The following is a 12954-nucleotide window of genomic DNA, read 5'->3' as shown; positions in this document are numbered from 1 at the left end:
TCCTTCCAAAGGAGGCTGTGTTGTTTGGCCTCAGCAAAGCTCCAGAGGGGTCCAGCAGCTGTGACCTGAACTGATGCTTAAGACATTTTAGAGTGACCAAAAGTTCCCACTGTGGAGGAGTGGCCAAATAAACTGCCCCATTAACAAGTGGGCATGAGAAAGTACTTAACAGCCACTAGGAATGACAAAAGTGGATGGACTGTGATGCTATAGGAGAGTTCAGATGAGATCTAGTGTGAACAGAGTGAGACCCGATGCTGGTAGCTATAAAAAACAACACAAAGGCTGTGCATTTCAGCACTGCTTGGGGCAGAAAACCAGAAACAACCTAAAGTCCATACGATGGAATAATATGCAGCTTTTCAAAGAATGGATAGATTTATATGCCAATAGGACAAGATTGCCAAGATGTGTTACTGAGTGAAAAAGGCAAGGGGTAGGGTAGTGTGTTTAGTATGATCCTCTGTAAAGTTTTAAAAGGTGGCCCGGTGTGGTGGCTCATGCCTGTAATCCCAGCACTTTGGGAGGCCGAGGTGGGAGGCTTGCTTGAGCTCAGGTGTTTGAGTTCAGCATGGGCAACATAGCAAGATCCTATCTCTACTAAAATTAGAAAATTAGAAAGAAAAAAAATTAATGGTGACGTATGCCTGTAGTCTCGGCTACTTGAGGGGCTGAGGTGGGAAGATCACATGAGCCTGGGAAGTTGAGGCTGCAGTGAGCCCTGCATTCTAAGCTGGGTGACAGAGTGAGACCCTGTCAAAAAAAATAAGTAAGTTTTAAAAGGCGACATGTGTTAGTGTTGGTCATCTCTGAGGAGAGGACATTCTGGAGAATGTAGAGGAAGTAACTTTTACCTTTTCTCCTTTTCAGTACCATTTGAATTTTTTTTTAAGCCAATTGTGTTTTTTTCTTTTTTCTAATTATAAACAAACATAAATGCATATCCTCAAAGCTCAGAGAATTTTGAGAAAACACTCATTAGATCTTACTTTTGGAAAGTTGCCTATGTTCCTAATTAATTTGTTGCTTTTAATAAAAGAATTACTGTTTAAATCTAGATAAATCTAAAAGCCTTGCTACAGATTTTCAGAAACCAGACCTAGGGTATGAGCACCTGTTCTTATATTTGAGTGATGAGAATTTCAAAAGACATGGAACCAACAGCAAAAGCATGAATGCCACCAGCTGCCAGGTTTATCTTACCAATTCTTAGAGAACTTAATGGGGGTGTCAGTTACCTTATAAATGCAGTTTCTGACCTTTCAGCTTCATGATCTCACCTGTTTTAAAACAGTAGGGTTTGCCATCATTAAAAATGATGTTCAGGTTTGAGTTACATGAGCCCATTTGAGAGCAGGTGCTGAATGCCTTTCTAAAGAAAAAAGGAAACAGGTTTTCCCGAGGGCTTATAATAGGGTGGTTGTCACTTGGAAGAATTCCCTGTCTTTCTAGGATGCATGAACATTGAAGCCTTGGGGCTGTTGATGGGATTAGCATTGGCGTGGTTTGTGTTGCCTCCCTTTTAAGTTCTAATGCCTTTTAAATTTATTTCTCCCCATCATTCAGTGGATCCGGATTGGTGCCAATGTCTCCAACTTCACTTTCGCTCCTAGCACGATTATATTTCACCTGGGACATGCTGGTAAGTGCCCCAGACTGCTAATTCCATTTAACCTCCTCTGACATTTAGCCTGCCCACACAAAAGCCCTGTTAAGTAGACCCACAACCTATTAACTATAATGACTTAATAGCATAACATTTCCCTTTTCCTCCTGGCCTTTTAGGACAGTTAATATGATGATAAACCTGTTTGGTCCATCACTTAGAACAGCTGTCATTATATTGGACTTCGTTGTACTGCGCCACTGTTGGCAGACCATTTACCCTCAGTTAATAACCCTGTTTATTTCCAGAGATTACTCACTTATCGTATCTTTACATTGAGCAATCTTCCTGGATGAAGAGCATTAATGCAGTTTCCAAAGGTTATCTTTCCCCACCCTATCGATCTTCACATTTGCTGGCGGCTCTGTCTGTGCAGTAATAGAAAACAGTCCTTTCCACAGTCAGATATGCTGTCCTGCATCATTCTCTGGAGACCTGAGGACTTCAACAGCCTAAACATAACGAGATAGTAAATTCACAAATCACTTAAGAGGCTTTTGATGCTATTGGATCGGGGTGCCTTGCATTTCACTGTGACTTTAATATTTTTTGTTCTTTTTTTTTTTTTTTTTTCTGAGACAAGGTCTTACTCTGTCACCTAGGCTGGAGTGCAGTGGTGCACTCACCACTCACTGGAGCCTCGACCTCCCAGACTCAGGTCATCCTCCCACCTCAGCCTCCAGAGTAGCTGGGACTGCAGGCGTGTGCCACCACATTTGGCTAATATTTGTATTTTTTTGTAGAGATGGGGTCTTGCTGTGTTCAGAGCTGGTCATGAACTCCTTGGCTCAAGCAGTCTTCCTGCCTTTGGCCTCCCAGAGTGCTAGAATTATGGGTGTGAGCCACCACCACGCCTGGCCTGACCTTAACATTTTTAAAATTATTTGCCTCTTTCAGGAGTCACTATCTGTATGCCCATAGTAAACAGATTCTGTAGGGGTGTGTAGATAAGTCCCTTGAAATTGTAGGCAAATGTTTGTATTTTTCTGGGGAAAGAGAGAGTTGTGACTTTGATCAGATTATTATGGTGCAGTGGTCCGTGACCTCAGAAATGGTTGGGAACCCCGCTGTAGTTCATCCATCATCTGTCTGGGCAAAACTGACAGGATGACCTTTTTCTCTGGCTCAGTTCCTGGATATGAATGATAGCCCTCTGGGGTCAGACCGAGAAGAAAACCTGAATATAAATTTGTTGAGAGCGTGGCTTTTCTTGCCGGTGTGCTTTTTGTGCATGTTTTCTTATTTGATTCTCATCATAGCCCTGATGAGGGTGACTGGGGCAGGAATTATGATCCCTTTTGACAAGTTGGGAGAATTTGGGCTCAGAGAAGTTAAGCGGCTGGTAAGGACAGGGCCTGGACCAGACCCCAGGGCTCTCCGTTCCCAGCTCTGAGCCCTTTTCACTCAGCCTTCTTCCTGAGACCTCCTTGCTTCCTTCCTGGTCACAGTGGCAAATTATACTTACAGGTTTTTTGGGGTTTTTTTTTCCCCCATAAAAAAGGAAATTATTCAGTTATTTATATCCTGGTTTTTTAAATTTATTTTTTATTTTTGAAATGGAGTCTTGCTCTGTCTCTCCCAGGCTGTAGTGCGATGGTGCGATCTTGGCTCACTGCAGCCTCTGCCTCCGCCTCCCGGGTTCAGGCAATTCTCCCACCTCAGCCTCCCAAGTATCTGGGATTATAGGCGTGCACCACCACACCTGGCTAATTTTGTAGTTTTAGTAGAGACGGGGTTTCACCATGTTGGTCAGGCTGGTCTCGAATGCCTGACCTCAGGTGATTCTCCCGCCTCGGCCTCCCAAAGTTCTAGGATTACAGGTATGACTCCCACACCCGGCCTGTTTATATCCTGTGTATTTTTGTTAAGAATTTGAAAAATGAAATGAATCCTAAATGTAACATGACAGAGAAGTTTTAAACAAAAGCAGAGAAATAGGTATAAGCAGGAACATGGCACAGGTCACTGAAGTCCAGTTGTTAACCCTGTTTTTTTGTTTTTTGTTTTTTGTTTTTTTTGAGATGAGGTATCACTCTGTCACCCAGGCTGAAGTACAGTGGTGTGATCAAGCTCACTGCATCCTCGACTTCCCAGGCTCAAGCAATCTTCCTACCTCAGCCTCCTAAGTAGCTGGGACTATAGACATGGGCCATTACGCCTGACTAATTTTTTGAATTTTAGTAGACATGAGGTCTCACTGTTTGCCCAGGATGGTCTTGAACTCCTGAGCTCAAGCAGTCCTCCTGCCTCAGCCTCCCAAAATGTTGGGATTACAGGTGTGAGCCATTGTGCCTGCCACCCTGGATTTCTTGGTGGCCACAGCTGAGAGGCTAGTATATTGAGTTAGCTACTTTTTGGCATCCGAGCAAAGGAATGAAACAAAGGAATGAAAAATGTGTAGGACTACAGACCTTTTCATGATCCAGCAGTTGCTGCCCCTAACTTTCCTCAACCCCAGGGCAGCATTATGTTTCATTTAATTGGATGTCATGACACCTCTTCTTGCAGCTATGCTGGGGCTCATGTATGTGTACTGGACTCAGCTCAACATGTTCCAGACCTTGAAGTACCTGGCCATCTTGGGCAGTGTGACGTTTCTGGCTGGCAATCGGATGCTGGCCCAGCAGGCAGTCAAGAGGTAAGGCTGGACATGGGCCAGGGATCTAGAGTAGGGTTAGAAATACTCAGCTCTACCAGCCTAGCTCTTTGAAGGGTAGGTGGCAAAATGATTTGTGTTCTTAGGGGCAAGTCTGGCACCTTAACCTAGCCCAATACAGAAGCCATAAGCACTTTGAAGTCAAAAAAGGGGCCTTAGTGGTCAGCTTTGAATGTATTACAACCATAGTAATTTATGCCCCAATACAATAGAATGAGGGAGGAAAATTATTGCTTTATGAAGATGAAAGTGCATTCATAGATGTGGTAGAAGATTAATTCTTTAGCTGTGTAAAAATTCTCTGCTGCCACAGAGAATCCTTCCCTGCCCTTCCCACCCTCAACATGTCCCAGAGAGTTGCTCCTCTGTAATCCTCACAGCTCCAGGAGCTTGTCCCAGAAGCACGAGGTCTGTGTTATTTCCCACAGAAGCTGAGGCAGGTTTTGCAGAGGCTCCCGGCAAGGAGTATCTCCTCAGTAGCCTCCGCCTCCCCAGGACCCAGACAACCTTAGAGTCACACGGGTGGTCAGACAGACCTTGACGTGAGCAGCTTGCTGGCAGCTTGACTTGCTAAACAGAATTGGGGGCAAATTTAAATGTCACAAAGGTGTTTCTCATTGATTTGACTTTATTAGAACCTGAGTGATTTCAGCCACGCAAAGGCCAATAAGAAAAGATCAGAATTGCTTTCACCTCTGGAAATCGTTTTCAGATGTGCCGCTTTCTTGTATCCGGGACGTTTGTTGGAAGAATGTAACTCGATAGTGTACCCTCAACGTGGCTGCCAGTTAGGGTGCGGGGATCAGAGAGAGGCTTTTTCAGGGAGACCATCAGTGGGTGGGAGAAGGTGTCTCATCTCCGCCCGAGTCTCCATTGTGAACTTTCTGAGCATTTCACCATGGAGACTCGGCACAGACGTGTTCCTTGGCTTTCCTGTAGGAATCCAGGGCCCACCAGAGCTTCCCTTAGCACCAGCAGTGGCAGCTGGTTCATTTTTTCCACCTTCCAGTAGCCTTTTCCTGGTGGCTCTGCATTGTACCTGAGAAAGAGCCAGGACTCAGTTGTTTTTGCAAAGCAGAACGCTGTTCCCGTGCAGCACCTGCCTGGGCCCCCAGAGAGCCAAAAGACTGTGCTCTGCTAAGTTCTCTCTTTTCTGGAAGTCACCCACTCAAGAAGAATGAAATCTGCCGGGCACGGTGGCTTATGCCTGCAATCCCAGCACTTTGGGAGGCTAAGGCCGGAGGATCGCTTGAGCTCAGGAGTTCGAGACCAGCCTGGGCAACACAGTGAGACCTCATCTCTAAAAAAAATTGTGAAAATAAAAAATAAGAACAAAATCAAGGTGAGAATTGAGTAGAAACCATTTGGTTTACATCCTGCTTAGCAGGAGTTCCTAATCTGGAATCCTAAAGTTGTATGCATTTTCTGGGGAGAGACTATGGTTTTTATCAGAATCCCAGAAGGATCAGTAACTCCTCCCTCTCCCCTACTCATGTATTCCATTCAGAAGCTTAAAGCCCACTCTTTCCTTGTCAGTCCTAGAATGAACTCTACCCTGGAAAAATCGGTGACCCTAATGGAAGCTCTGGTTGGGTGTTTGTCATTTCTTTCCTCAGCTGATTTCTCCCCTCGCTGTCCTTTCTTGATTCTCAAACCCTCTTTCCTTTGGCAGGATCGCTGCAGAGCAGAGCAGTAGATTGGCAAAATATAGGACACTACGGTAAAGATGAAGGGTGGACTCATCCCAGAAGCAGGGTCCCTTCCCCGTCTTGCCCGCCTCATGCATGTCAGTTATCTCTCTAGTTTTCAGCCCACTTGCTCTTCCCACCCCTCCCTACGACACAGCTGAATTCTGAGGCTGCTTTTCAAGTTGCTAGATGAGGTTGTGACTGGACCAGGGCAAAAGCTTCCTGAATTAGCCCAGCTGATGGGATAACTTTGCAATGAGCAGCTTTGGCCTGGCTTTGACTGTATAAGACTTCATTCTCCCTCATATCCCATGGGGTACTTATTTATTTATAGACAAGCCTCTTTCTCTCTGTTTCCAGGACAGCTGAGATGAGGATAAGACAAACCCAAAATTCATTAAATGATGGTCCCGTGGCAAATCCTGGCACACCTTGTCACTGTTTCTAGACTTTTCTGTAACACCAATCTCTAGTTGGGCTAAAGAGTGTGGTTTGGGGAGACTGTAAATTATGAAGGACTGATGGCCACAGATCAAAGCTAGCATCAGAATCCAGGTTCCTAGCACTCAGGGTATGTTAAAAGGGCTGCTCCCCATGTGACTAAAATGTGAAGTGAAATCCCACTCATTCTCCTTCTGCATCTCAGTCCGAGGATGGGAGGGAAGTGGAGGGAAGGAAAGCGAGTGTCTGATGCTTCATTGATCTGCTCCTCTAGACCAGGGACTGGCAAAAGTTTTCTGTAAAGAGCCAGATAGTATTTTAGGCTTAACTGGCCATATGGTCTCTTGGCACCAACTACTCAGCTCTGTCACTGTCATGTGAAAGCAGCCATAGACTGTATAAACAAATGGGCGTGGCTGTGTTCCAACAAAACTTTATTCATCAAGACAGGTGGTGGGCTGGATTTGGCCTGAGTGGCACAGTTTGCTGACCCCTGCCCTAGACCAACAAAGGGAGGGAGGTATTTGAATTTTCAAGTCATGTTCTCTTTTATCCTTTGCCTTGGAAATGGCTTTCCCTGCCAAAGTCACAAAACCATCTAATTTCTAATCCTCTGAAAATAGGAGAGATCAACAAAAGCATAGGATTTGGAGCCTTTCCACGGATGTGTGAGCATAAGCTGGGTCACCTATCCTCAACACAGAAGGGAACTGCATTTGTTTTGTTTGTTTTTGTTTGTTTTTTCCAGGTTTTAATGGAGTTATAATTTATCTGCAGAAAAATGTACCCAAGTGTACAATTCTGTAAATCCTGAAAAACCTGTGTAGTCATGTAACCACCACCTCAATCAAGATATAGATATTGCCACACTCCAAAGAGTTCCCCAGTGCCCCTTTTAGAGTCACAGCCTTCTCCCACCCCCATTCTGTGGCTATGCCCATTTGATTTTATCCTAAATTACGGTCACTCTGTCTGAGATTTGCTTTCAGAAATTGTCCTTTCTGCTAAATGTTGAGTTATTTAATTGTTTAACTCAGTTTTCTTTTCTTGATTAAGAAGAACTTTTTTTTTTATAGAGATGGTGTCTCATTGTGTTGCCCTAGCCGGTCTCAAGCTCCTGGGCTCAAGCAATCCTCCTGCTTTGGCCCCCAAAAGTGCTGGGATTATAGGCGTGAGCCACCTTACTTGGCCTCTTGATTTTTAAAGTCAGTTCCTACCCTGCTATCCCCAAATCATTGCTTGAGGAAGAGGAAAGTCACTTGACCATTTGGACATTTGGTACTTCCTAGTATTTGAAAGGAAACCCCCTGGTAGCAAAGTGTTCTCGATCTGAGGGCAGACATTGATTTGAGCAGACATAATGTGGGACATAGTTCTAGCCACAGTCGGTGGTTGTGGGCCACTACCCTTCAGCTGTTCTTATTTCATACTTGTGCTATCCCTTCTGCATGAACGTTTCTGAATGCACATGTTTTAGTGTACCTAGGAACTTCTGAATGTTGGCAAGGAATTAGGGGTGCACACCCCAGCCCTCAAGATTAATTCTGTGCCTGTGCATGTCTTTTGGAACTGCTTTATTAATGGGTTTGGAGCCTGCCATTCTGCAAGACTGGGTCATTATCACCTTAGTCCTCACCCCTGGGAAGAGCTGCCACTGAAGGATGGATGCTGTGTGTCGGCAACCCTGCCTCTGCTTGCTGGAGCCTGCCGGCATCGGTTACTCACTGCAACCATCTCCTCAGCTGCACAGTCTGGCTAGATTGTCATTTTCATTCATTGTGTTTCCCCATCCCTCCTTAGAATCTAGGGAAAGGCAGCAGAAGGGAAAAAGAGAATACAGGAGATAGGTTTTTATCGCCTTTAACACTTTCTGTGAGCTGAGTCCCGTTTTTGAGAATCTTTCTGTGTTAGATCTGAGTGTGACTTGGCAAGAACACGGCCACACGGCAGGAATGTGCAGGTTTCTGTAATGAATGGTCAGGATGTCATCTAAGCTACAGAAGGGCCACATGTTGGTTGGCAGAGCTGGAGTCTGGAAGATTGATGAGCATTCTTTAAACTTTCCTCTCTGTTCATCTAATTGAAGTTTACACTATGTTTTTGGCCTTGCACGGTGAGAGGTGTGCCTGGAATTACCTCATCTCCTTATGTTATCGCATACCACTTTCTTAGTTATTATTGAGTTTGTTTTGTTGTTTGTATTTAAGTTGTCATCAGCTTAATTATGAACTAGCCGTCTCATGTTCTTTTGTAAAATGAGATGGGGCATACATAAATAGACTTGGTAGATAAATGATTATTCCCTTATAAATGGGCTCTTAAGAGCGGGAGAGTACCTTGGTGTCTCTGTTGTCATCAGTTAGGAACTGTAACTGTGAACTGAAACCCTCAGTAATTCTGTGTTTGTCTCCATTTTCTTTCAGAACAGCACATTAGTTCCAGAAGAAGGATGGAAATTCTGAAAACTGAATGTCAAGAAAAGGAGTCAAGAACAATTCACAGTATGAAAAGAATGCAAAAAAAAAAAACTTTATTTAAAAAAGAAAAAAGTCCAGATTGTAGTTATACTTTTGCTTGTTGTTTTTCAGTTTCCCGAACACAGAGCAGATACCTGGTGAGCTCAGATAGTCTCTTTCTCTGGCACTGTGCAAGATGCTGTGAATATTCCTAAGTTACACCCAAATGTTGCATTTGAAAAGTTGAAATGTGTAATTGTTTTGGAATAAAGAGGATAATAATAGGAACAAAGGCCTGATTGAGAGCTTATTCTCGTACTTTTGGGTGGTGGGGTCCTTGGGTATATGACATGAGGACTTAGTTGGAAATGCTGTTGATGCCAGCATATTTCTCCAGGCCTTTATACATTGGTTCTTCTTGCCCCTTGCTCCCTAACAGAACAGACAACTGCCTGGAAAGGCCAGCTTCCTTTCTTCTTCTCCAGCAGTGAGCACCAGCTGTCTGCATAGGAGTCCTGTTGGTATCTGAAGGCGCCATTTGGACTTCTAGGAGTCCAAGGGGATGGGTTTTTATCCCCTTTAACATTTTCTGTGAGCTGAGTCCCATTTTTGAGACTCTTTCTGTGTTAGGTTAAATACTGAGTGTGACTTGGCAAGAACACAGCTACACAACAGGAATGTGCAGGTGGACCGCAGCTAGGACCTCTGCGCAGCTAGGACCTCTGCTCAAGGCTCTTGTCTTGGGGCCGGGCGCAGTGGCTCACGCCTGTAATCCCAGCACTTTAGGAGGCCGAGGCAGGCGGATCACTTGAGGTCAGGAGTTTTGAGACCAGCCTGGCCAACATGGTGAAACCCTGTCTCTACTAAAAATACCAAAATTAGCTGAGCATTGTGGTGCACGCCTGTAATCCCAACTACTTGGGAGGCTGAGGCAGGAGAATAGCTTGAACCTGGGAGGCAGAGGTTGCAGTCGGCTGAGATCGTGCCATTGCACTCCAGCCTGACTCCATCTCAAAAAAAAAAAGACTGTCGCATGGGGATTTGTTGCAACATCAATTTTCAAGGGACACAAATTCAAACCATGGCACTGACCACTTGAGTGACTTTAGGCTAGAAGGCCACACTCATCTCAAGAATGCCCCGTTTGAAGTTGTGCCCTAGGGCCACCATTACATGAGGTTATACAATAGCACAGAGAGAATTAATACTGCCTGGCATGGTTAACTGCATAGACTTTGGAGCCAGGCAAACCTTGTGTTGCCACTTACTAGGGTGAGGGACCTTGAGCAAGTAGATTAACCTCCATAAATCTTTTGTGTTTCTGTAAAAGAGCGATAACTACGTACCTCATAGGATTGAAGGAGTTGAAATCTGACGCGGCTTACCACTTGGCATCTTTCCTGATTGACCCACAGTTATGTGCCTTGGCCCATTGCCTCTAGTTCTAGAATGGCAAAAACCGCAATTACTTTTGCACCAACCTAATATTAATTGAAACATGATATGTTTAGTTAACTTTTGAAATATGGTAATCCTCATACTATTTATTGAATTGGGGGGCTGGAAGTTGTTTTATTTGAATCAGATTGCTCCCCAACCTAGCTGGACCTTACTACAGTGAAGAAATTGGGATTTTGATTGGGAAAAAGGGAAAGAAGATTCTCGAACTCTACACTGGTTCTGAATGGGATCCTACAGGTGAGAGGATGATGTGGGCAGTTATAGGGATGCCTCTAAGATGGGAAGGAGGCTTCTCCTTCCCAGAGGTTGCAAACTTGTGACCTGTAGTGTTTTCTTTTTAATTGAGTAAGTTACCAACGTTTGAAGACAGATTTTGTATACAAATCTTGGTTTTGGATTCTGGATTCTCCTGAAAGAGAAAATTAGCTGTCCCTGGCGGGCCTGATTCCTGAACAGTGGCAGTCAGCTGACACTGAATAGCAGCTCCTCTCTTTGGATGGAGCCTACAAGCTCCAGCTTGTCAGCCCCGCCCCCCACAGGTGTCCATGTACAGGACACCTGTGCCAGTCCACCTGGCAACTGTGCTTCTCTGATATCTGCCTGGCTCCCATAGGCATATGTCTTTGGGACCCTCTGCTTTTAGTTTCTTATCCCACTCTGAGGGGAAGGGGTGATGGTGGCTTCCTGTTGCTCTTAGGTGGCTCCTAGTGTTCCTACTTAGGTGTGCTGGGACCTCAGCCGCTCAGACTGGTGAGGAAAGAGAGCACCAGCAGCGTGTGGGATGAGAGCAGGGGCACTTCCCACCTATCACCAGACCTGTGCAGGCCTGGGAGATAGACTGGATGCCAGGCTGGTGGACAGTGGTGTGGAGGAGGGGTGGGTGGAGCAGGGCTGGGTGGACAATGGTGTGGAGCAGGGCTGGGTGGACAGTGGTGTGGAGCGGGGCTGGGTGGAGCAGGGCTGGGTGGACAGTAGCGTGGAGCAGGGCTGGGTGGACAGTAGTGTGGAGCAGGGCTGGGTGGACAGTAGTGTGGAACAGGGATGGGTGGACAGTGGTGTGGAGCAGGGGTGGGTGGAGCAGGGCTGGGTGGAGCAGGGCTGGGTGGACAGTAGTGTGGAGCAGGGGTGGGTGAGCGGAGGGGGGCGTTGGTGTGGAGCAGGGGTGGGTGGGTGGTGTGGAGCAGGGGTGGGTAGTAGGACCCGACGGTGGAAGTATAAAGGGTGCCGGGTGTCCTGGTCACTGGGAACAAAGGACAGCCACTGGCTGGCAGGAAGGAAGTCAGGAAACAGCTTTTTGGAGAAAGGGCTGGCACAGCTAAGGGGTTCCCGGGCTGGTTTGGGGCTGGCCTGCAGACTCAAGACAGGAGCTGGAGAACAGAGCCCAGTAAACACTGCCACGTGCCAGGCTGTGTTCTGTGTCCAGAGCTACCACAGCGAGCAAGACGGATCCAGTCCCTGCCCTTGGTCCAGGTACAGCTCACGGGCAGGCTGGCTGAGGGAGAAAGGGAACAGTGACCACACATGTGAGAAGGGCCTCAGATGAAGCAGTTCTTACCTAGATGGCTCGGGAGGGCTCAGCCGAGACCTGAAGAATGAGAAGGCGCCTATACCAAGCTGGGGAAGAGCACTCCAGCCAGAGAATCAGCCAGTGCGGAGGTTCTGGGGCAAGAGCACGGCACATTCCGACTGGAAGCAGGCCAAGCAGCCAGGGTGTCACTGGCAGGAACAGCATCCTCGCTGGGGCAGAAGCCAGAATAAACTTGGCTTTTAGGGGCTATGGTAAAGGGATTGATTTTTCTCTTAGGACCTTTTTTTAAAAAAAAAAAAAAAAAAGGAGAGAGAGAGATGGGGTCTCACTATGTTGCCCAGGCTGACCTTGAACTCAAGGGATCCTCTTGCCTGGGCCTCCTGAGTAGCTGGGACTACAAGCATGCACCACCACGCCTGGCCAGCCTGAGTTTTATATTGGGGTATAGCAGAGGCAGATGCTGTCTGTCTGATCCTACCCACTGGGCGAAGCCCTTTTTTTTTTTTTTTTTTTTTTGAGACAGGGTCTTGCTCTGTCACTCAGGCCAGAATGCAGTGGTGCAATCACAACTCACTGCAACTTCAACCTCCCAGGCTCAGGTGATTTCCCCACCTCAGCCTCTGGAGTAGCTGGGACTACAGGTGCGTGCCACCACACTGGGCTAATTTTTGTATTTTTAGTAGAGATGGGATTTTGCAATGTTGCCCAGGCTGGTCTCATACTCCTGAGCTCAAGCAATCTGCCCTACCTCCCAAGGTGTTAGGATTACAGGCAGGAGCCACTGTACCTGGCCTCTTAAAGGGACTCAGCTCTCAGTGCTGGAGCAGTGCTGTAGGGGAAGAACCTGGCTGCTATAGCCAAGACGGTCTGGGAGTCCAGAGCTGACAGCAGGCCTCTCTCCTATAATTCATGAAATCCACTGGATTCATCACTCAAGTGATTCACTGCAGTAGCGCCTGGGCCTGGCCTTCTCTGAGGAGTACAAGACACATCAGCTTTAGAGTCAGAGCTGCTTTGAGTTCCCCCATTAGCTGTGTGTCCTTTTGTACCTTCCTTTA

General features: G+C 46.4%; 1 protein-coding gene across 4 annotated transcripts in view; it reads left to right on the top strand.

Annotated features, from left to right (window-relative positions):
• LOC105496304 (ribophorin II) overlaps positions 1-9206 on the top strand; it is a 60089-nt gene extending 50883 nt beyond the window's left edge. The window contains exons 15-19 of one of the 4 annotated variants that reach the window (XR_011613371.1): positions 1567-1642; positions 4175-4304; positions 5995-6042; positions 8875-8952; positions 9040-9206. Coding sequence is in view for 2 of the 4 variants with exons in the window: in XM_011766628.3 (XP_011764930.1) it covers positions 1567-1642; positions 4175-4304; positions 5995-6042; positions 8875-8887 (267 nt within the window). In the remaining 2 variants the exon portion in view is untranslated. Of the gene's footprint in view, positions 1-1566; positions 1643-4174; positions 4305-5994; positions 6043-8874 lie in introns of all 4 variants that reach the window. The other 3 variants (XR_011613372.1, XM_011766628.3, XM_011766629.3) reach the window with 3 other exon arrangements.
• Positions 9207-12954: the final 3748 nt, after the last annotated feature.

This window comes from Macaca nemestrina, chromosome 15 (genome assembly GCF_043159975.1).
Source record: "Macaca nemestrina isolate mMacNem1 chromosome 15, mMacNem.hap1, whole genome shotgun sequence".
NCBI classification, from domain to species: Eukaryota; Metazoa; Chordata; class Mammalia; order Primates; family Cercopithecidae; genus Macaca; species Macaca nemestrina.
Note: the sequence above shows the minus strand (reverse complement) of the source record. Positions and strands in the feature narration are given on the sequence as shown.